The sequence below is a fragment of the Pseudopipra pipra genome, chromosome 10 (genome assembly GCF_036250125.1).
Source record: "Pseudopipra pipra isolate bDixPip1 chromosome 10, bDixPip1.hap1, whole genome shotgun sequence".
Classification (NCBI taxonomy): Eukaryota; Metazoa; Chordata; class Aves; order Passeriformes; family Pipridae; genus Pseudopipra; species Pseudopipra pipra.
In genome coordinates this window covers 17,575,762-17,600,414 of record NC_087558.1, presented here as the reverse complement: position 1 = coordinate 17,600,414, position 24,653 = coordinate 17,575,762, and the positions used below count along the sequence as shown (strand labels likewise).

The 24,653-nt window shown below is 42.7% G+C and overlaps 1 protein-coding gene across 4 annotated transcripts; it reads right to left on the bottom strand.

The window, feature by feature from the left end:
• On the bottom strand, positions 1-23,895 carry SERPINE2 (serpin family E member 2). 4 transcript variants are annotated; one of them, XM_064666533.1, is made up of 10 exons: positions 23,825-23,895; positions 10,067-10,341; positions 8,774-8,893; positions 7,375-7,602; positions 6,090-6,287; positions 3,414-3,612; positions 3,190-3,290; positions 2,102-2,188; positions 1,468-1,551; positions 1-660 (listed from the first exon to the last, which is right to left on the bottom strand). In XM_064666533.1, the coding sequence occupies exons 2-10, from the start codon at positions 10,320-10,322 to the stop codon at positions 623-625; spliced, it is 1,311 nt and encodes a 436-aa protein (XP_064522603.1). In that variant the 5' UTR covers positions 10,323-10,341; positions 23,825-23,895; the 3' UTR covers positions 1-622. The 4 variants fall into 4 exon arrangements, with proteins under 4 accessions (XP_064522603.1, XP_064522604.1, XP_064522601.1 ...); XM_064666534.1 differs by lacking the exon at positions 8,774-8,893 and having other exon boundaries at positions 23,825-23,890; XM_064666531.1 differs by lacking the exon at positions 23,825-23,895 and having other exon boundaries at positions 8,774-8,890.
• Between the last annotated feature and the right edge of the window lie 758 nt (positions 23,896-24,653).

The following is a 24,653-nucleotide window of genomic DNA, read 5'->3' as shown; positions in this document are numbered from 1 at the left end:
TGACTGTTCATAATGCACTTTTATTTTTTCCTTTGTACAAAAACAAATATAAAATTTAAATCCAATAGAAAGTGTATACTAGCAATGACAAGTTTACATTACAATAAGACAGGACAATGCGATGTGTATTGAACACCACACTAGTTTTAGAACTCTCAGTGATACATGCACTATATAAAAACTGCTAGAACTTTTATTCTATTTCTACCAAGAATATCCAGGTACCAAGAACCAAAAGTAGTCTTGATAGGTGGTATCTACAAAATTAGACCTTTTCCACACACAAGAAAAAACCAACATTAATAGAAACGTTTATCATTCTTTGTTAAAATCCTCTCACGAAAAGCCATACATAAAATTCTTAGTAGATACAGAAAAAGCTCAAAAGCTGTTAGCATAGGTAACCATTCAGTAGTTTAGGGAATCTTTTAGACATTTTGAAGAGATACTGTAGTTTTCAATCTGTATTTTTCCCCACAAAGCCAGAACTATGTCGACTCCTGTTTCAAAACCTAGTCAGTGGTTAAAACTAGCTCTTGAGTGAAGTCAAAGAGTAGTGTACAAAATATTTAACAGAACAGGGGTGTGCCTGTTTACTTCTGGAAGAAAGTCTTTTCCACATTCAAGGTTTGTTTATTTGTCCCATAAACAAGATTGTACCTGAGGGATGAAACAAAAACAAGGATTACCATAGTCTGTAAGTAGAGTTTTTTCCATAAAAGCATGAAGTTCACAGAGCACAGCCAAGCCACCTCGTCAGTCTTGTCTAGCCTCCCTCGAGTTTGTGAGCCCAGGGAAGTGTATGTTTGGATAGGTGGCCAGCTCATATTTCTGGAGACACAGTTCTGTTGATGCTCTGTGGAGCCTGGGGATGGGGACTGCTGCCAGCAGCCTGCTCTTCCCCCAGCGCTGGCAGCGCATTTGTTCCCTGCTAACTAACATATCTATCATACATGTCACTGCAAGAAGCAGACAAGTTATTCTAAGTAAATGGGGCAACTCTGCTCTAGGAGAATCAGCCCATAGTGCAGAGAAGCCATGACCACTATATTTGAACAATGACTTCAGTTCAGAGCAGGTTGGAGCAACACCCTAGATCTCTGAAGCCCCTATCATGCCTCTGCCCTGAATAGCTGACTGTCCATCAGAAAGCTGGGTCCTATTCACCAATTCACTATCAGTAGGAGTTGTTTCCTCTGCCCTCAGAGGAACTCTGACTATTAAAGAGTCTTCTTTTTGTACCCATAAACCTGCTATGCTTATTTCTGTTAACTTTGCAGCCAGTATGTATTTTTCACCATGTTCTGAGTTGTATTCCCAATAAAATAATCTAATATTAAAGGCATAAAAATATACTTGCAGGATTTTTTTTAAAATAGTTATTCAGTAGCTCCAGACTTCTTTTGTCACTATTACATAACTGACACTCAACTGCTAAGCCAAAAAGTACCTACAAATGCTGCTTACCTGTGGGATTGTGCCGGATGAAAAATACAAACGGTCTGTCTACTATGAACCATGGAGGAGATGACCTGGCTATTAAAATTGCAGCTTGCAGGAAAGATAAGACTCAGAGTGAGACAAATCAAGCATGACAACACATGATATACTCTATCAGTTTCCTAATGTGTGTGTGTGTATATATATATTTCTATGTGTGTGTGTATACATATAGGCTTTCACAGGTGCAGACAAATGCCTAAGACCTACCAACTCAGACATTTAAAGCCACATAGGTCACATGATATTCTTGCAGGATGCATATTAAAAAGACAATACAAGACCCATAGAAAGCTGGAACTCTTGGGCTGTCACCCAAAGCATGTAGTAGCTCAGTCCTCTTTGCCACCTGGATAGCCAGAACATTTTATGAGTGGTCAGAGCTATTAGAAGACACTTCTCTGGAAGTAAGCCTGTTAGCATTCCTTACAGTGATCAACATGGGAAAATTGGGATTTTCTTGAGATATTACATAAAACCCATCAACTGATCTAAGTCAGATTATTCCTGCAATGGTCTCTGAGTGGACTATCTTTGCTTAGTGCTATAGCCTTATAATGGAGTTTTCCCAAGTCTGACAGTTATCAGGGCAGTTGCTTACTTGTTGCTGCAGAAGCTTTGGTTCCATCTTCACTAACTTCAATTTTTGTCTTTTGCAGAACATTAGATACATGAAGACCTTCTGTTCCTGAAAAAGCCATGGAGAACAGCACTTTCAGTAAAACTACTTGAAAGAGTCCTGAAGTACCTTGTAGCTAGCAGCTATGCCAGCACGGCTCAGAATAATAAAAGCTGCTGAAATCCTGAAGCTGCAGTGAAGAACACTACTGGTAACATCTTTGAATACAGTCACTGAGTAACTGGAAGACAGGGAATAACCTATCTTACTCCCCTCCCACCCCATTTAACTAGGTTTTCCAATTTGATGGTTTAAGAAGTGTCACTTAAGTGTTCACTTTCATTTACAGTTTTAATTAAAAAAAAAAAACAACTGAAAAAATATGCTTCCTGAATTTAAGACACTTATCTCATTGTCAGGGAGGGGGAAAAAGCACTTAGCAACACACCTTGCTTTCAATCAAACACAGGAATTTGTTTTCAAATTAAGCCAGCACAAGGCAGGCTTTTTTGTTAGATCATTATGGAGAAGTTTAACAAAAGCAGAGAAGAAAAATACAATGACATTTTACAGCCATGAGTTCAGAAGTGTCTATACTCCATTTTCAGATACTAATATTTACAGCTCTGGGTCAGTCCAGTCCCTTAAAGTGTGAATGTAATCCTTGAGCTTTCCTACAGAGCTCAAGAAAAAGTCATTAAACACATACTTCAGGGAAAGTTACATATTGTAGTTGCAGTATTTGCCACAGTCTAAGGTACAGTACAGTTATAAGTCTTGCCACAGATTTTAGACAATGCTTGAGACCCCCAGGCTGTATTATCAAATCTTAAACTGACCACCATGATTTACTGCTGTAATGCAAGACAAGGGAAAAAAAGAGCTCCTGCAACGCTCAACAGAAGCAAACAGTCATGCCTGGCTGGCTACAACATAACACCCAGCTCCAGTGTCATAGTAACACAGCCAAGATAAAGCAGACAAAACTGGATTGGTAAAGCGGCACTTTATTCAGTGCTAGGAACTATGAAGGACCACCATGAATTAAAACAAACAAAACCCCCCCTTACTTGTTATTTTTGCAAAGTTTGCCTTTGACTGGTCAAACATATCTGTAATACCGAGTGCTTGCAAAGGGTCCTTTAGGTCTGTTTCTGCTTCTGCTGTAAATCTAGTAGGAACAAAAAAAGGTAAAAAATGAATGCATCAGGAAAGTCACCCTGTATCAGAAGAGATATACATAAATAACCCCTGAAAACACTCTGAAGGAGAAATAGATTACATCGGTACTTACTTTGGTAAAATAACCTGCACTCTTTTTGCTACCATGGTTGTCATCCAGCTTCCTATTGTTTTTGTGCTGATGTGGGGAATGATGGCAGAGAGTGGCGTTGTGCTTTCAGTAGGCAATGCAATCAACATGCTTATCATTTCACCGTGGTATGGCAGCTCAATGATGTTGTACCACAGCTCATTTGGAGTACTTGTAGTACCTAAAAAAAAAAACCCCAAAAAACAAATCTAGTGAGCCATAACCTACAGCCTTAAGTGTCCATCTTACCTTTAGATACCTACAGCTGGAAGAGTTTGTTAGGAAAGTTTTGCCCACATCTTAAAACTGACTCTAGAGTCACAGGCTTCCTACTAGGCAACCCTTCAAAAGGCATGGGCTCTGGAGAGATGCTAGCTTTACATGAAGCACAGACAGGATGACACCAAGGAGCAAATACTCATTTAATGTACATCCTGTGTCCCAGACAAACCTCATCAGCCCAGAGCAGCAAGCGAGCTACGTTAGAAGTGACAAAGTCTGCAAAGCAGCTGCATCTCTACTTCAGATCTCAACTGTACCAGAACCAACTGCACACTGAGAAACAAAAAGCAAGGAAAAGCATCTTTCCAACTTGAAGAGATCTTGTAGATAAGCTTTTTCCTCCAAGAGTTATTGCAAGAGCTCCTAGCTCCTGTCTGAAGTAGTCTGTGGCATTTACTTAATCTTCTTGCTGAATAAGGATCTGATTAGGAAGCAGTCTTAAGCCTTTCAAGATAGTGGAAATCAGCCACTTAGAGGCAGTGCACGATGCCAAGTAGATGAGAAGGAGTGAGATAGCAACACCTCCAAGTTACAGCAAGTGTCAGGAAGACTGTCTTTGAGCAACCCTCTCCTCTTCCAAGTTCCCTTTAGTTACTGTGGGATTTCTGGCATGTGGCTGGGAAGCAAATGCTTTTTATAGTAGTTTCAAGTGAAAACTTGTCAGTTTAACTACAGACAGGATTTCAGGCAAAGTTTTTGGATAGCGGCAAGATCTTATTATCTTTCCCCTTTCTTCATCTAAACTTACACTTATCAGCCCAAGCTGAAAAATCAGCAGCTTCATTACTAATTAAATCTTATTGCCAGGGCCATGCAACGTGCCTTGACTGAGTTCACATTGCTACAAAACCAGCAGTATCACACTTTTGCAGGAATAGTGTCATGCTTGGCAGTTTCATTATTTCCTTTTATTATGGCAGTGGTTCTCAAACTAGAGCCTACAGACCAAAACACTGGCTGCATAATTCAGCTACAGGACAGTAACACAAGGTGAACTATCCCAACAGGTAAGCACTGCTTTCCTGATCTGCTACACACTGCTATCATTACTGAGGCATCCCCAAAGGAGGGGAAGCTCAGCTTCAGTCAGCTCATGGGACTGAAGATGCTTAACAAATTTAAACTTTTAAAGATCCCTTTGCAAGCAAAGGGATAAAACAGAAGCCCTGTGTGAGGAAATCCAGAGATTCACAAACTAAAGTGAGTCCTAACTCAGCAGTATTTCTTTTGTTCCTTTCTAGCCTTAATAGCTTTTCTAGCTTAAACATAATGGAGACTTTAACCTGCATCAGAAGTCAAAAGCCTTCAAAATAATAGTCTTGCTAAACCCCATCTTAAGTTATGAACTTCTTTGAAACTCCGCAGATTAATACATACTGCAGGAGGCTTCCCCACCTCCTCCAACTCACACTTTCAGCAGTCACCTAAAGTACATTACATCTGCTCTAACATATAAGTTTGGGACAGAAAGTCACAGCTGTTTACTTTAACATAAATTACTAATATTATTAGGTGAGCACTACTGACAGTAAAACTAAGCATTTAAAAAAAGCACAGCGGGTCTTGCTTTTTGGATTTATAGCAAGAAAGCTGTACTCAGACTTATTCCTCAGATTGTATTTAGCACACAACGAAGCAAGTTCCAAGTAGCACTTCTTGGAAGGATGCAACAGAAGTTTTTATCAGAGTATCAGTCTTACTTTGACCATTAAAATCCCCACAGGGCTGCAACACTGCAGCTCTGAAGTTCATTGTCAGTCACATCAAGCTGCTTATGTCAGCTCTGAGAATTTCTGAAGGAAGTCTGGCTGAACCTGCTGAACTTCTTTTCACTTGTGACTCAATCTGAAGAGCTGTTTCACACCTTGAGAGATACAGCCAACATACTAACCCCGTGCTCTTCTGGCTCTCACAGGACTAGGGACTGTGCAAGTTCCATTTTTTTATATGCAGTAAAATATAGATTGATTCTACTCCAATCTTCTTTCATGCACAGCTCATCACCAGGTAAACTTCTACATTCTGTCTCTGTTGCAGCTTTTTCTTATTCTCACTCCTTAGGAACCTGTACCTTTTTTTTTTTCCTTACAGCAAAGCTTAAGTAACATGCAAATTTCTCAATTTGGGTACTTCAGATTTTCCATTTGGAAGGCAAGAGGATTTGACAGAATATTCAACCTTAAGCAACTGCTAAGTACCTTGCAGGGCAAGCTTACCCACACCCCAGCAGCACAGACACTTCTCTAACACAAGCTGCCTGCATCAGCTGCAACAAGCAGCACTATTTAACACCACATGTACAGTTTGTAAAGAGCTCAGTTTGAAAGAGCTGAGTTTACAACCATTGTCCATGGTAGTGGGAGTCGCTGAGCTTACCACAGCGGAAGATAGACAACTGGGACAGCATAGGAACTTGGTAGGTCTTCCCATCAGCTCCATAAAATGGACGTTTCTTTGTATTTTCAGGTCGGAATCGCGATTTCCATAAGCCCTTGAAATACACAGCATTTACTAGAACCAGTCTGGTCAAACTGCCTTCAATATCATCTGGAGCTACAACCTGATCGATCATACCTAGAAGAAATAAAGAAAGTCTTAAGTATTTGCTGTCATAACGCTGCCAATTGTTCATGAGGAATGTGAAGCACACATTAGTTTAGACCTCTTGATCTGTGAGCATGCCAGCTCTTCACAGGGCAATACATTCACAATTCATAAAGCCAATGGTATTCTTTGTCAAAAAGTAAGCCTTTGGGATAACTAGAATTCAAACACATCTTACTAATTGATAGTCTGATGTTATAACAACTAACAAGGCCTTAGCCTTTCTAGCATGTGAACAGATCTAAGTCTGTTACAGTGGTAATAGTTTCAGCTGAAACACCTCCCCATTCACACGCTGCTTGCAACATTGCTATGCAAAACTGGTGATGTGGTTGAGAAAGAATTTGACAGCCTCGTTTCACACATACCACATCCAACATCATTAACACACTCCTCACATCCAGGAGGCACTGGTTTTAACTCCAAGAGGTACCAAACTAGGTAGTTCACCTAGATTGGGAAATGTTGCAAAACGTGATCTTTAGCTTTAGCACATGTAATCTTGACAACTAGATGCCAAAAGGCTTGAATCACGAGGAGTTCTGTCAAGGCAGAAGTCCTCCACTAAATCTGAGTCATAAGAACAGGGTCATATCTTACAAGAGTTTAGGGCAGTCAGAGCAAAAGCTGAACTGCCCTACATCTTTCTGTAAGTCTGATTTACTGAGTAAAACATCTGAGTTGCCTGAAAGTATCTTTTATGTTTGAGAAAGCACAGCTGCAAGAGAAAGCATGCTACAAACTCTGCTTGGATTTCTCACTAGTTGTATGAATGTAAAGAACAGCAGAAGCTCTTCTGATCCCATGGGCAGATGGACACAGGCACACACACTGCACACATCCCTTCCAGGTCATCAGATAGGCTCATCTGCTGGGGCAGTGAGATGCTGATTCCTGGCCCATCAGCTCTAAAATACCACAGTAATGCCAGCTAAAAGACAGTTTTAGCTGCAGGGCAGAGCCTTCTCCACCTCCCCATCTTTCCCCAGTATTTCCATTTGAATCTGAGGTCTCAGACACCACCCTGCCACACACAGAGGCACTCACCAATACTCACCCCTTGTTTCATTTTTCACCCACTGGTTGATGGAATCACATGCTGCATTTGGGTCCTCAAAGTCCACACTCTTGACACTGCACTGAAACACCTCTTTGTTCCTTGTAACAAAAGGCACTTCCATTTTAAAGCCACTCTTTGCAAACACTGCATTAGCAATTGTTACAATGTCTTTATTCTTTTTTGAGACTATGAGCCTGTTTATCTTCTTTAAGGCTTTACCAACTCCTAGTTGGAAAGAACAGCAAGTTTAATTTAGAATAAGATTGATGAACAGTTACTTCATATGCAAACTATTAATGACATGAAAGGTAAGACATTAAGTGCTGGACTAGAAAAGGAGATCATAGCAGGCATTCTCAGAGGACTTCCAGAACAACCATTTCTGATCTCTCATCTGAAGATTGCTACTATTTCCCAGCAAAAACATGACCTCTGCTGTGATTCCTGCTGCCCCTCTAGGTGTCTGCTCAGAATGCAACAGACAGTGCTGGGGATAACACTGAGGTTCAAGTCTCACTGTGGAGCTACTAACCACGCTCTTCCACAGAACAGACTGTTCCAAAACACACTTCATATCATATAAGCCCAGATAACTTGTCAGTTCTGCGACGATGACAAAGAAAGTTGAGGGGTCAGGCTGCTCAGTCAGAGCTCTGCAGGATTTGCACAACAAGTGGTTTTGAACTGCAGAGTGTAAAGCAAAAATTGTTTTTGACGTACTTCCTTTCCATTTATTGTAGAATAAAGTAAACTGTCAAGATTTCTTTAATAAACTGCAAGTCAAGTCTTGGTTTCCCTCAAGACTAGGTCCCAGCCTAAATTCAGCTACAAGCAGGAATCAATCCCTTAACACATGAGCTTGTCTCTAAAAAAAGGAAAAAGGGAAAGTAGCAGGTTCTGGTGTTACAGTCAAGATCCTTAGGACCTGAAAGCAGATTGTATCAAGTGCTTGCTAGCTCCTTCACTGTGTATGAGAGGAGGCATATGGCACCACAGAAGAACTGCTATGTTCACCATACCCAGTTCTCCCCAGTGTTATGGCTTATGAAGGAGTGCTTGTCTACACAGGGAAGCTCTTGCCAGGCAAGCAACTTCATGTTCAACCATTATATTGAATAGAATCCTTGGGTGGCTGTTTTTCAGAGTTATTAATGAGTTCCCTCTGTTTCCCAATACAACTTAGGCAGAAACATTTCCAGACTACTTCCTGATGCAGACAAACTTAAGATACGAAGTGAATAAATTAGTTCAGAGTTATTCTCTTAGCTGCATACAAGAAAAAAGCCTCAGATGGCTTTGCTGTTTCATGTATCATGAATGCTTTAACAGCACAGTTGTATGAATTTCTAAATGTTCACTCTCCAATACTATGGGCAAATTCTTTTGGAGAACATACCATAACAGAGGTTCTCAAACTGTATTCTGTGGACCACTGGTGGTCCACGGATCACTTGCTGATGGTCCGGGGAGAGCTGTCTGGTCTCATGATGCTGGCTCTCCTCTTTGCTTCCAGCTGCTAAATTGCATTAAAAGACAGCTAAAGACAAATTAAATACTTTTCAACTATTACCTTTCCAAAGAAGCAGTTGCTGCAGTTGCCAAAGAACTGCAAGGCAATCATGAACAAGAGCAGAGGAAATCTGTGCAATGAGATAGGTATCTCCCCATCCCATAACAAGTCTCTAACAAGGTACTGGCTACCTTCTAAAGTGTTTGAGAACCTCTGTGTCTCACAGCATTAGGACTGTGGGCCAAATAAAACAAGTTGATATAATGCTTGAAAATTTTTCAAAGTACTTCTACTTTGAGCATTCAAATGTTCCTAAAGTTGATCATCCAAATAAGAGATTTCAACCTACATCATTTCGATCTTAAACTGTCAAATAATTTTGCTGTCCTTTAAACCCAGGACCAAAACAGCAAAGCAAATGAAGACAGAACAGTATGTCATATGACAATACTGCTCAAGATTTAAATGTGCACTTACCTCTTAGAGGGTTTCCTATTCTTGGAAGTAAGGGAGAATGCTGGCACTAAGACGTTAAGTCTTGCTGGCAAACACTCACAAAAATAGCATGCAAATTAAAGCAGTAAGAACCTTCAGGCTACACACTCTCAAGGGGCAGACATTGGCAGAGGAACACAAACACAGATGCATGCAGTGTCAGGCACAGAGGCAAGCAGAAATGGCTGAAGAGGACACTACAAGATACAGGGATCCTGACAGCAGAAACACATGAAAAAAGCTGAAGAGCAAAGTGAAAGTATCAATAGTATGGTTAGTTTGCATTGCTTTCAGTATGGTGCCAATAAATATTCTCTTGCCCTCTTATCTAAGGAGTGGCACATTAAAGGCTGTTCAGCACAGCCTGAAATGGGGTACTGCAGCCTTCCTGCACAGTGCTGGCACTGGACCACCTCCCACACTGCTCTGAAAAATCAATTTTGCAAGGACAAAGGCAGTTCTAGCTGGGGCCCTGAAGTCATTAACCAAGCTGCTTATAAGCCAGTTGGAGTATATGTATATGTCCATACTCAAACTGCCAATTAGCTTCAAGTCTGTCCATTCTGTGCTTTGGTAAACACAGCTAATTGGTGCATGATGCAATCTACCACACTTGGAAAGCCATCTCATACAGCATGAAGAGTCTGACATAACACACCCAAAACCACCTTAGGAACCACTGACCATTTACACTGTATCTCATCATAGTTGTCAGCTGCTTCTTGGTCTTGCCATCAGCTCCCAGTTGCAACACCCCCAGGACTGACGCAATCCCATGAGGAGAAACAACAACATTGTCCTGAGGCTTCGCTTTCACTATTTGATTGAAGACCTGGATTCCAACATCAGAGCTAAGCTCCTCCAGAGGATAAAAACTGAACTGGGAACATACAGACATTAAAGTCCCAAGAACAAAGAGGAGGGAGAAGTGCCAGTTCATGATTCCTAGTTGGAGATACCTGTAAGAAAACAAGAGGGGAAAGTTAAGTCAGTTTTCACAAGTACAGCATTTTTATTTTTAAACGTAAATTCTTATTTACCTAAAGAGCAGGCAAGTCTTGCACATGTGCCACACACCATTCACAGATCTCTGGCAGTGAGGCTCACACTTGCATTTTACTTACTACTACCAGTATTTTAGGCCTAGGGGTTTCCAGATGCAGAGATAATCAAGTGGCTAAATATCACTGCCTATGTAACAGGGCAAAAGCCACCAAACTGGGAGATTACCTGCCACCACACACAACTTGTTAGTTTTGTGTTTCAACTAAATGAGCCTTGGCATTCTATTTAGACTGCCCTTTAGGGTAAGTTAGTGGTAAGAAGTGATGTGGTACAGTCCTCACCCACTAAGATGTGATGCACAGTACACTTTATAGATCATTTTCCGCAGTGAACAAAAGCATGTGTACATATGCAAACAGACCTTCTGTCGTGGGAATTTACACCTGCCTAGAACAATAAGAGTTAGCTGCATAATTGGCATTCTCCATAATGGGAATGTAGAGGAAAACTTTTAGATTTTAAAATGCAAAGTTTAGTTTGGATTTCAACCTGCACTTGAGTACAGAGTGAAGTTAACATTCAAAACAGGCCTATCTGCAGGTCCAACACCTGACAGAATTCAGTATCAGGACACCTGTGATCTCCTAGGAAATGAAGCACAAGCAGCAGCAACAGTTTGTTCAAGACCTCTCAGCAACTGATTATAGAGAACCAAGCCCAAATCTTAAACACTGTACTGTAACTACTACACTGTATTTCCTACTCATGAAACTGCAGTCAACCTCTTTTTTGTTAGGGCAAACAGGTACTTAAGAGAAACAGTCATGCAATAATGTTCAGTTTCATTAAATTATGTTCCCTGCTCACCACATTTTTAAGACATTTCAGTTGCACAGTTAACAGCCCTGGCTTCTATTTTCAGACCAGTAGTGTGCCTGTTGCCTCACTAAGCTGACTTAGGCACTCCAAGAACGCGCCGAGCTGTCGGTCTTCCAACACGCTGAGGAGGAATCATCTGGTTCCCTAGTTCACCAAAGGCTCATCAGGCCGCAGAAGGCACACAACTGAATAAAGTGTCATTTGCACAACACACGCAAACCCCCAACACGGGTCTGTGCCCGTCTTGAGCCTTTGCACAGCGTGGCACACTGGCTCTCCTGGCTGCAGCATCCCGGGTGCCGGGCCCGGCAGAGCCGCAGAGCTTCGGGATGAGGCGTCACTCGCAGCCTCCTCCCACACACCCCAAGGGCGTGTGGCTCCCAGGAGCTCTGCCATCGCCAGCCTACCTACGCCGCAAGTTCAAACCACGCTGGAGCATTTGATTACCATCAAACCAGCTGGTGTTTGCACAGATTTGTTTAATCGTCTTTTAATAGCATGTACTTTAGCTGTGCTAAAACACTTGAAAGTAGCAAAATGCAGCATCTCCACTTTCTTTTACACCGCTTCAGGGGACAGAACTGGCTTTGTTAAAGTTTGCCACTGCAGCACAGAATAAACCAAATGAAATAATGAAGGAGTTGAGACATCTTTCTCCCCTCAGTCCAACTGTTAATATTACCAGAGCAGCTTGTTGGACTGATTTAAGTTATGCAAGTAAAAGTAAAAACACTGTCCTACAAAGCAGGCTAACAGCCCACCCAATAATTAAGTCTTTCCCATCAACCTAATAATCCCCCAAGCAGTTCTGAAGTCACTGAAGTACAATTCCTTCCAAAGGAGCTGCACATCAGCCATCAACAGGAACTATTCATGCTTAATTCAAAATTTAGACAGGATTTGGCTATCTGCAGCAGAGACCTGTAGGAAGAAAACCCAAATGCCACCCAAGCCCTTGAAACAGGCTACACAAGTCACCCCCAGGCTTACCTTGCACCTCTCACCACCAGCTACAGCACGAAGCTGTCATGGGGAGAGCCAGGAGCCTGACAGGGAAAGTGAACTTGTACTTTTAAGTAAAAAAATGTTAAGGAATGTTCTTGAGTGTTCCTTGATGCTGGCTCAAACCATCTGAACCTCTAGTTTTGTTCTTAGGCACAAGGCTTCCCTCTCTCCCAGGCAGCAGCTCTATGCTGATGGCAATGCTGCCTTGCAGGAGGCAAGTGTGGCTTGACACTCCAAGAGAAGGTTAAGGGTTTAAGGTTTCTTTGGTGGTTTGGTGACCACCTCTTCTCCCTGTTTGGAAACCCAGTGGGCAGTTTAAACAAATTCTGAATCCCGATACTAAGCAGACTTTTACCTTTACCAAATACCTCGGCAAAACAAAGCCTCAAACCCCCAAAACTATTAGAGATTCTTACCAGATGCACTTACAAGCAAGCAAAAGTTAATGTTGGTGCAATACAGCCTGTCCCATGTAGTGATGGACGGGGCAGTGCCAGACAACCACAAAGCAGAGTTTGAGCTACAATTTGAAAACCCTGCTTTTGACTGAGGCAGCTCCACCTGGCCGAAACCAAAGGAGACTGGGCTATTTTGAGCACATCTACCCTTGACATATTACACCTCAAGAAGTATATTATGAGGGCACAGACAGGAGTGACACTTCTTTGAAGTCAAATAAAACAATGTTTCATTGTCATTTACACAGTGCATCTGCACAAACCTAGCTGAAGTCAGACATTTCTCTTTTTGCCCATACCGCAATATATCGCAAGTCCCTAAATTTTCTACTTCACTGGTGACAGCCCCCTGCAGACTCAGGATGACAGCCTTTCATTTTCACCATGACACATCTGAAGCCTTGTCAAAACAATCCAACTCTGCCCCCAAGGCCACTGCTGCAGGACTTATTTTGTTTGGGTATTTTTTGTGTTTGTTGTTTTGTTTCAAATTATAAGAGGGAGACCTCTTGGGAAACCAGGTACAGGATGTTTGCCTCACCTCTAGCCCCAACATGCTACTAAGGCAGGTTGGTCTCTGTTTTGAAGCACAATCTCTAGCAGATACTTAGTAAGTGAAATAAAGTCATGCAGTGCTCTGAGCATGGGAAAAGCATAAAAACACTTTTCAGCACCAGTTACAGAGCAGCCCCTTCTTGGCCTGGCCCTGTTATGGCCACTGCGTAGCTTAACCAGGCAACAGTTGTTAGATAAAAAGGGAGATAATTTCATCTGAGGATATAAATTCATCTTTGAGCCAAAGTGGCATCCCTGTTATTAATGTTTCCGTCATGGATTTCAGTATATTCAACTTCTATGCAGTTCAGTAACAACAAGTGCATTTGCATATCCTGAAAGAAACAGCTTAAGTACATTGCAAGGAAAAGAAATCCAAAAGGATGTACAATGTGTAGGATGGAAAACAGCTGACCTGCTATACAGAATACCAACAAGCTTTCATAACACTGAAGCTGAAAACTTAGTGATAGTTAAATCTGAATCTAATGCTTCAGAAAGCCAAACAAAAATACAAGCTAGGCATTTCTTTGCCTATGACCTTTAAATTTTTTACAAAGTTAACTGAGAAGGAGGAAGGTGTATAGGCGAATTCATTTACATAAATGTGGGCTTTTGAAAGATTGTTGGACCAAAAAAACTGTCCCTCTTCAGGGTAGGCTGCCCACTTCTTAAATTGAGAACTTACAGGAAGGACATCCCACAACTTAGACTTCTTAATAGGCAATGTAAATACTGTCACTATCCCAAAGAAATGTATCTAAAGAATAAATAAATAAAAACCCAAAGCAGGCCCCCCTGCAATTCGTTATGCAAATCCAGTTCTTAACCCTAATGCTAAATTTTCTGAACAAAACAGATGAGTGTCACACATTCAGCTGTATGGGGGATGCCATGTCCATAGCAAGCACACCAAGGACTCCTTAACTCCCCCTGCCTCACTGAACAGCACCACACCAAGTTCTGTACACCACACTGAAGTTCTAGTTATACCTGTATCTAACTGCAGACCCTAGTTTAAGCTGCTATATAATTTCCAGATAACTATTCCAGTCAGGCACAGAGCTCTGGGAAAGGCAGGAGAAGACGACTGTTCCACGTCCTATCTACACTGATAATTCTGCATTGTTCCATGACAGATGATGAAAAGTCTTCAGGATATCAATCTCTAGATGACCTCAGCCTCAAGTTGGTGTTCAAAACACTAACCCTCTGACACACTAGGCAGCATACTCAGCTCTCACTAGGCTCAGCTCTTCATATCACCCCCATAATGCATAGTTTAAGTTTCTGGCTGAAATTTATTATGGAAATAGTTATGTCAACAAAGAGGACACGATGCCTCCAGCCTGCATTTACAGAATGCCTGGTACAAAAGCAAAGTTATATTAATATGGAGTGTTTAATCTGGGTCTAGAAAAGCTTTTGGTAGAGCAGGGAGAAGTTATATCTCAGCCCCAAGCACAAAAAACTGCTAAGAATGGAGATCCTCCTACAGGAAAGAACTAGCTTAGGAAGGACTTAGTTTTCAGAGAGCCAAACCAAGCTGCTGCCCTCTTCCCAAGAGGAAGAAGAGAAATTAGTTTGGTTCAAGATCAGAGGTAAAATATAAGCTGAAAAAATACTCATATTTAAAATCTAAGTTGGAGAAAAGACCTATCCCAGAGAGCCTGAAGAACACTTTGAAGTGAATCAAGGAAGAAATAATGAACTGCACATAGATTTTTAGATATCTGTACTGGCTGCACTTCCTATGAGACACCTCCAAGAGTTTATTTTGAAGCCTGACTTCAACAGCAATAACGTATAACCCAAAAAACCTCCTTCTTGCAGCTGCAAGATTGATTCTGCAGTTTCTTTAGAGACATACCACGCCATCAGGAAGTTTGCACACCAGACTGCACTTCTGTGAATAGCTGTAACCAAAACAGCAGCAAGCACAGCTAAACAGACTAAAAGTAAACAGCAGAGTCTCACAGCATTGCTGGTCTCATGCATTAAGCTCAAAAAGCTCAGATCCCCTGAGCCCACGTGGCAGACACTGGGCAGCCTGTGTACCCAGGGAAACTCGGCCTGGAACAAACATTCAGGGACCTCTCCAAGTCCGAGATGTTGATGTTTCCATGTCAGTGCCATCTGGGCTACTAATTTAAAAGTCTTATTTCAGCTGACATGTGAGCTCAAAGCAAGCAGCTTCACTTCAGGCAGTTAACCAACTCTCTCCAGCAGGACTGAATAAATACTCAACCAAACCTGTTAACAGTCATTCAAGAAGCTGGCTGGGCACACAGCAATTGTTTCTTCCAAGCAATGAGACCACTCTGGTTGCAATGGGAAGGTCAGATGCTGGGTATTGTTTTTCAGATGATGCCCACTTGGCAGCATAATTAAATATATATTAAACATAATTAAAACACTCAAACCTGTCAGTAGGCTTCTCTCCCTCTCACAGGTGTTCATAACTCCCCACCTAAGCTTCTTACATCCCAAAGCCTTCAGCTTCAGTATCTTCTCCTATCATGGTCTGAATGCAGGTGAGTTCAGGAGTGGCTTCTTCCACACAACAGATCTGGGAAACATTTCATCTTCCTCCAGGTTTTCTGGTACGTCCTGAATGTTGGCTCTCCCTTTTTATCTAACAACTCTTTCCACTGTTACCCAATAGTTGGAAAGTTTAGTATATGCACAGTGTTACCAAGAAAGGATGATTGCTAGCTTTTGAACAGCTCAGTACTTACACTGCTTTGAAGAGGAGTGAGTTACCGTCAACAAGATATAAACAACTTGTACACAGAGATAAACTGGAAGTGATTTTTAAAAAAAACCCTAATTTTGTATGTTAAGATATTGGTCTGATTTCAGGCACTGCAGCCACCACTGCACACAGCTGCAGAAAGCATGGTAATGGCTCAGTCCTTCATCTCTCAACCTTAAACCTTCCTCTGTTATTCCTATTCCTCCCAGTTTTTTAGTGCATTTGTGTTTGTTTCAAGATGGGTCACTTTGGTCTGGAATGCCTGTTCTGCCGTGTCCAACCAGCCTCCCCTGCCAAGCAGGAATCTCCCAGCAGAGCCCTGGCTTGTTAAACTGGGCTGGCCCCAGACAGGAACCATCTCCTTGTCCAAGCACAGCTCCCACATGAGGAGAAAGTTACAAGTTCAGGGCTTCTTTATGAAGAGTCCTGACCACCACCACTTCTTGCGAATTTCTTAAGCATGAAATGCAGAGGGACAAGCTCCATCGAAAACTTTCTGTGGCCTCATGAACAGGGTCTCCAGTTCCTAAGCCACCCTGATTTTTGCACCAGTATCTGTCTTCAATAGCATTTGGTCATGGTAGTTCATTACAAAGACGAATTTCACATCATGCAGAGCTGACCAGAGTGTTTTTTACTTCACCACTCCACTACACAGGCACTATTCAGAGTTTCAAGAACATAGATAGACATTTATGTATCATTTGCTTTTCCTTCCATCTCTCATTTCTACATAATTAAAAAAAGCCAACTTAAACTCTGCTTCATGGAGCAAATACAGTTTGCTGATACGATAGGGCACACTTCTACCACAATTTTCAAATTTTATCTGCATTCTCTCACTGCTATAAGTTCAACAGCTGTTGTTAGAAGTTTCTATGTATTATTTACTCCTGTAAACATTATTTACTCCTGTATTTAAAGCAGCTTTGCCACAGAATTTTCCAAGATCTACTATCAAGTTTTACAGTATCAGGAAGGTTAAAGAGAATTATGTTTTTAATTTACTGGTGTCCCTTTATTAAAGAAGTGGGTTTGTTGCTCTTAAGGTCTTTATGCAATGTGGTTATCTTAACGTAATGAAGAAACAAGCTTGGGACAGTCAGCTCATCATGACTAATGCTGCAGAACCAGTTTCCCAAAAAGAGGCAGCACAGCAGTGTTTCACAACATGCTGGTGAGGCTATACCTTCTTGCTCTGGATTCACCCCAGTAGAGGGAACAGTGGTTCAACAATCACCGCAACTGCCTAAACTCAAGTTCACATTTTAAGTTTTTTTTGTAGAAGGAACACTCATGGAACCACAGTTCCCACATTTACTGTACATTAACAATGCTTATTATGCAAGCAGGGGCTCATTAGGAGCTAAGGGCAAGCCTACAGCATTGCAAGCTCCCATTAATAAAGGTACAAGGTATTAACTCTTTGATAATGGGCTATATAAGTACACATTTATGAAGTAAATAGTCCACAACGTGTTGGACTAACAGTGGCTGGTATCTTATCAGGTACCTCACCACCACCTTTACCTTAAGTCCCACCTCTTCCATAGGATTTGACCTTTCTTTCTTCCTTAAAAAATATTAAAGCGAAACCCAATATCCTTACTCATTTTCACTTTTTGCAGGTATCTTGGTATCATCTGATACCATGACTCTGGCACTTCTACACCCCTGCACGGGAAACAAATTTGGTTCTCCTCTCCCCAGGTAAATTTTAATCTGCTGGCCAGTGACTCATGCCTTGTGTCTTGCACCTACCAGGCTGAGAGAAGAAACAGCCTTGTGAAGATGGCTCCATGGCCACTTAAAAAGTGTGGAAAGCTGTGCTTGGAGCAGATTGAATGCCAAGAGCTTTCCAGTATACATCCTTCTTCAGAAGGGTTAAGATACTACTATCTGTAACATTGGGACTTGGAGAACTGTCAAGCAAAGAAAGCTAAAGGTATAGAATTGAGTCCTCGAGCCACTAATGAAAATTTCAGTAGAGCTTTGAAAAGGCATGTGAGTTGCTGCAGAGCAGGAGATAGATGACAGTTTGCCTTCAGATTCTACACCTTTTAGGTTACTCTACAGAAGAGGTACTTGTATTTCCTATGAAACAACACCCTACAAAGCCCAGTTCCCATCATTCCACACCCTATGGTTCAGTCTAGGTTTACAGCACAACTGAAAATTGGGTTTTCTACACAGCTAAGAAGCTATGTAGCTTCTTCTGGGAAGCTAAGAGAGGTAGGAGGACATATCAGCCACATGACATCTAACCAAAGCCTATTCATGCTTGGGTTAGAGATGCCCAGCTGGTAACAGGAGACAGGTTCCCAGTCTTCCAAGTGGCCTTTAAGAAACTCCGCTTAAAATAATGCAAGTAATTCAATATTACTAATTTTTTACTTATCCTTCCTCCTACAAGAGGAAAGGCTCTGGTAATAACAGTGTTGGCAGTTCTCTAAATTTACACAGTTGCAATCAATACACTCTTTTCACCATAAAAATAAATTGGAACTCCAGTATTCTCTGTTCATAACAAGAACTTCTATAAAAACTTTTACTTACACAAACTCATTGATAGCCAAGACCTGATACTTTAAGCATTTGTATCTTGGGAATGCTACCAACTGACAAAACTACCTGGAACAGTGTTCTAACCATTTACTGTACTTGTGGTTGGAGATCTGCAGAGTAAGAGGTGACTAGCCTTTTATTTATTTATTAATCATACTGTACAACATTAGCAATCAACCACTTCCTATTTGCAAGCTAATTTAGAAACCACCTTCTCATCTGAAAGACTAGATAACAAATGTTAAGTGTAATATGGCCAAACTATTAGTACTTAAGATGAAAAAAAGCATACTGAGTTTCTGTATCCAGGACAGCATCACTGAAAGAGACTTAAGCTCACAGGAACATGAGATACTAGTTTTTAGTGGCCTTTTCTCAGCTGTTTCAGAACTCGGTTGAAGGCTACCCAAAAAGGATAAGGATATTCACATTTCTCTTTACAGGATATAGACATTTACATATATTTATCTTTTCCCCCTCCCAGCTTCAGAAGCAGAACCAGCCAACCATAAATGCAACCAGCAGTCACGGATGCTGTAAGGATGTAGGAATGAAGCACTGTGCTGGGAACTCTCCATATGCTCAGATAGACACCTCCTCAGTCATCTGCAAGAGGACTTACATTAATCAGTTAATAAGAGAATTACCAGCTGTTTAAAGACTGTATTTAAGAGAACACACTCTTTTCCTTAATCTCACCTCACTTCCGACTGATCCCACTGGCTTTACTACAGGTTTTTGGAAAGGCAAGACTTAAATTTCCATAGAAAAAAAGTGACAACTGAGTATGAACTACGCACATGAATTCTGCAAGAGCAGGTCATGACCTGGTATATTAAACCATCTGATTCAGTTCAGCCTGAAAGTTTGCAGGCTGAGCTGGGAGCTGTGTTGGCTGAGAAGCCTCCGCAGAGTCCATCACTATTTCTGTAACGCAGATGACGAACCTCTGCAGAGGAAGTAGGCAATTAGCTGGGAAAGCAGCCTCTTAAGCTGAGCTGCCAGAGCAGCTGGAGGCTTGTTTCAGTGCTGAGAAAGCAACATGAACTACTCCTGAAAGAGGAAGGTATACAGCAAAATGGAGATGTGTAGCTAACAGATAATCCACCAACTCCTACATATATTTCTTAGATTACTTGGAGATGTAACCTAAGAAGATAACAGAATGGGAAAGTTAGTTATGTTCAGTTCTCCTCTTCGTTTTGTACCTCTAACCCGTCAAGAGACAATGACAAACTGCCCCTCTCCCATGAAAACATGAAACCTCAAAACCCACTCAACCTTTGGCCAGAAGAAGCTTGCACTTCAGACCAGGTGACAGTGCCTCTCAGAAGCAGTGAGAAACATCACTAAGTACCACAAAATGCCCTTCTGCAGCAATAGAAGTTTAAAGTGCAAGCTGTTAAATAATACAAAAAGCATTTAAGCAAGAAACGAGTCTTGGTCAAAGCCACATAACTGATTAACATAAATTCACATCATCTGTACATCAGCCAAACTAAGAGAGCTAAGATGTACCAGCATTTCTCAACTGTGCTTCTGGAGACCCCAGTGGGATTTACAACTGTAGCTTACAGTCTCTTAACAACTAATAATTCTCACAAACAAACCTGCCTGCATGCTGAGGCCACTACCTATACACAGCCTTGAGCAGGCATCTGAACTTCAGAACTCACTGGCAATCAGCCTTGATGCCTTCCACAATTGCTTTCATGGTTCCATGATAATAAAAAGAAGTTCAGGCCACAGTTTTCAAAGCCCAAGGAGACAACAGGAGACTGCTTGAAGCCCACACTTTACATCACATTGATGAGTATGGACAGCAAGACTGCAATTTCCACCATGGGGAGATAATTCCACAAGATGAATATGCTTTCATACTTAATTATGCCACAAAGCAGTTTATTCGACCCCAGCATAAGGCATCTTCTGATTTCAGCCTTAAAATATAAGAAAAAAAATCTTTCTGGCTATTAAAGGTGAACACCAGATCACAGACAAGATACACCAGCTGACAAAATGCATGTTGTTTCCACAGACATCGCTCAAGAAGAGGTGCTAAAGCACAAATACAGCACTTCAGGTAGCACTTAAGTATATTTCGAGGCCATGACAAACAGCTCAAGAACCTATGGCTAATAGAAGCATTGCCACTAAAATTGCCCCATCCTCTCCCTGTCCAGGATCACTGACTCTCACTTTAGCAGAGACCTCACCTCTGCTTGCAGAAGTATTCGTGTAAGTCAAGTAGTGAATTAGAACCTATCACTAGAGACATGAAAAAAGAACACAGGACAGCTTTTTTCCAATAGCATGCCAGCCCAAACATTCGTGTAGCTACAATTGTAGAATGCTATCACCTTCATTTTCATCTCTTTTTGCTCTCCTCCCACCCTACCACTTTAACCATCTTAGAGGAGACACACCTGAACGTGCACATGGTTGCTCATATTCAGCTTTCTCATATTTTTACACAGGGAAGCTATCTGCTTTAATAACAATAAAAAAACCTTCTTATATTTTCATAACATTTACATTGCTAATCTTTAAATTTGTATGTAGGTGATTGACTACTGCATGCTACTGCTACCTGTTCTTCAAAGCTGAAAAGAGATAATTCTATATATCACTCTGCTTATTGAGAAGCTGTTTATGGCTGGTATACGTGCACTGAATTACGTGCTACTTACAAACCAGTACTTTGGTGTAAAACATGATTTGTAAGTTATGTCACAGGTGATTGGCAAGATGCCCAGAGGCACACAAAGAGGACTGACTGGATCTAGCAACACTTTACAGATTAGTGATGATTAATTCATCTTTCCCATCTTCCCACGTATAAAACCTTTGACCCTAGAGAGTAGTAGAATCCAGTTAACAGACCAAGTAACTGGAAATGTTTTGATGATTAGACTGAATTTCCCCCTAATTAGTATTACAAAAGCATGCTCTCTCATGCATGCTTGTGATGAAGCAATTCAAGCAGTCCAGACAACCCTAACTCCAGCTTCCAAGAAAAACCTTCCACTGAGTTTTTCAGATATGGGCACACTAGTTGCCTAGCAAGAATCAAAAGCCACAATCAGCTGCATAAGCCAGGTAGCTACTGAGCCCACCATCACACCAGCAACACAAATCTCCAGCCAGAGTTCTCTCTGATCCCCCATTTCCACTGTTATTCCTAGCAATAAGGTGACGTGGTTATTTTTATGTATTTATACACACACACACACTTCAATTTAGTCTAAAAATGCCTAGTTCAACTTACTGGGTTCCCTGCTTGACATTTTTCTGCTTAACAATATTCTGTTAAGAAGCTCTAGGACTGGAACACGCTTCTGGCTGTGCAATTTAGAGACCCACACAAAGTCTCCACATGCCACTAAGCCATGCTATTCTCCTGGTTGTCAATGACAACACCAAACAGAAGCTTCAACACTTCTGTATACACCTTGAGACAAAATCCACTGCAGGCTTCTGTTGTTTTCTTTTTTGTACTGACGTGAGTTTCTATTGCCTCCCACACGAGATACATGGAGCTATATATAGATATGTATATGTGACTATAGTGATGATCGTATCACCATTCAAAGCAAAGAGGAGTTCTTCTATCACCCTGATACCTGGGGAGCAGAAAAAACAATAATGCCCAGATAAGCAGCTTTTCAGCACCTTAGGAGCACTGACAAAATTTGCTTACACCTTGTCTGACATACAATTTGTCTATCATTGTAAAAAGCTGCGGACTAGCACTCATTACTCAAAAGTTTACTCCTGTGCCAAAGAGCTGCTATGCTCATAGGTTTAATCACACCCCATAAAATTCTAAAACTCCAAGCTAGTACATTTTATATGTAGTTGAATTAATCTACTTAATCATTCAGGTTTTTTATTTGTGCCGGTCTTCACCTCACACACTTTAAAGACTCATCTGATCACTCAGCAGTCATTGCAGCTGCCTTTCCCTTTTCTCATGGATGTCTGCAGCTTCTCCCGTTTTTTCAAGCTACACGGCAGCACAGCTGCTTACACCTACGTACATTTTGTGAATACTCCCTGAGAAACCAGGTTTCTAATGAATTCCTGGGGCAAGCTGGGGGCAAGACGTTACTAAATACTCACACACAAGAGAAAGTAAAGGAAGAAGAGGTCATTTTTCAGTGCAGTGAAAAAGAAAAAAAAAATCAGTCTACCAGGTTTCTCTTTCAGGAAGTTGCCCAAGAATGCAATTAAAACCACAAAACACAAACCATGTTTTAGAATCATATGAGGGCATAAGAAAGAGGGAGAGAAATAAATCACACTGAGGCCTCTAATCCATAAAGAGATATTATTCCCCAGTTTTAAGGGACATCTGACATTTTAACACCTATTCATTAGCACAATAGTATCTCCAAAGGTTTAATTTCTCTGTGAAGATCCTCCTACACCGCACAGTATTGAGCCAAGATATCGAACACCGTTTTAACCAAGAGACAAACTGCTCTCTCCTGAGGCGTACTCTGCATTTCCAAATCTTCCCAGAACTCAGTACACGAAGGATGCTCCTATATTAGTCTAAAGGGAGCCAAGGTCAGAGGTTTTAGCTAACCTGCTTCAGCACATAATGCGATACCACCAGATCTATCCAAATCCTGTTTCACTATCAGGATGTCACCCTCTCCTTCCCAAACGGCTAAAAACGCCGCTCCCCTGTTACTCTATCACTCGACATGCAAAGAAAATTTCATTACTAACTGAATTTTGATTTTTATTACTTCCATTTAGTAGGAGAACAGCAAGCTCCCTCTCACAGCAGACAGAAGACACGAACGAAGCGAGGAACTCGCAGTTTCCAAGCTCTCCCAGCGCAGCCGGTGCTCGGGCAGTGCCGCCTCTCCCGCACCGCCCGGGACGCGGCGGCGATGCTGCAATCCCGCCCTGCCGGGACACGGGGGCTACCAGCCTCCAAACCCGCTTCCTACGGGAGGAAAACCCTCCAGCTTTCAAAAAACCAACAGGCGGGAGGAGAAACTCACCGAGCCAGCAGCCCCGCTCCCGCCACAGCGCCCACGCTCCGCGCACTGGGAAACTTGCGGGAGCCAGGTAACAGCGCACCCGAGGAGCCGCCGGAGCGACCACCACGGACCCGGGGTGTCAGCAGCCAAACTTTGGGTGCCCCGGTCCGGTCTCCTCCAGCCCACCCGCGTCCGGCACGGCGGCCCCGCCGGCCCCGCTCACCTCTCCCGCCGCTCCGCGCCCGCCCCGCCGCTGCCCCTCCGCCCGCACGGCTCGGCCGGACCGCGCCGCCGCCGCCCGCCCTTTATGGGGCCCGCGGCCGCCCCGCCCCGCCCCGCGGGCCCGCCCCGGGCACGGCATGCACGGCCCGAGCCCGCCCCGCGCTCCTGTGCCGGGCCGGGGAGCCCCGGGTACCCCCGTGGAGTCCCTTCGCCCAAGCCTGTGCCCCTGCCCCGGGGACCCTTCCCAGCCCCACCGGCTCGGCGGGAGACGCGCCAGCCGCGGCGGGGAGAAGGGGGAGCCGAGGCAGCAGTGCCGGTGCCCAGCCCAGGGGTGGCGAGGGGACAGAGACCACCGAGGCCAAATGCAGCAGCGTCCCCCAGCACCATGAGGCTCCTTCCTGGCCAGTGGCGTGGTGGGAGATGGGACGATTTCGGCCAAAGGGGCACCTCCTCTCATCACCCACCACTGCACCCACGTCCTCCAGCAGCGAGGACGAGGAAATGCCTCAGCCAAGGACCTCGGTCCCTCGTATGGCACTGGGGTTTTAATCTTCACAAACCGTGCAAGGGATCTGAGGCAAGCTGCTGCTCCAGCATAATGGCACAGGCATGGGCACAGCAGAGTGGCAGGACAGTAGTGTAATCTCGGGAGAGCACGTGTGAACCTTAACACCGACTGACAGCCCTGGACTGACAAAGCACAAGAAGCAATTTCTACTCGTCGTACCAAAACGGTGCCGCTGCTGACTTCTGAGAAACGGGCAGTGTGTTGGTCCGGCAGTGGACAATACTGCCTTGTTAAGTCATTCTTTCTGCTCCTGTTTTCCAAA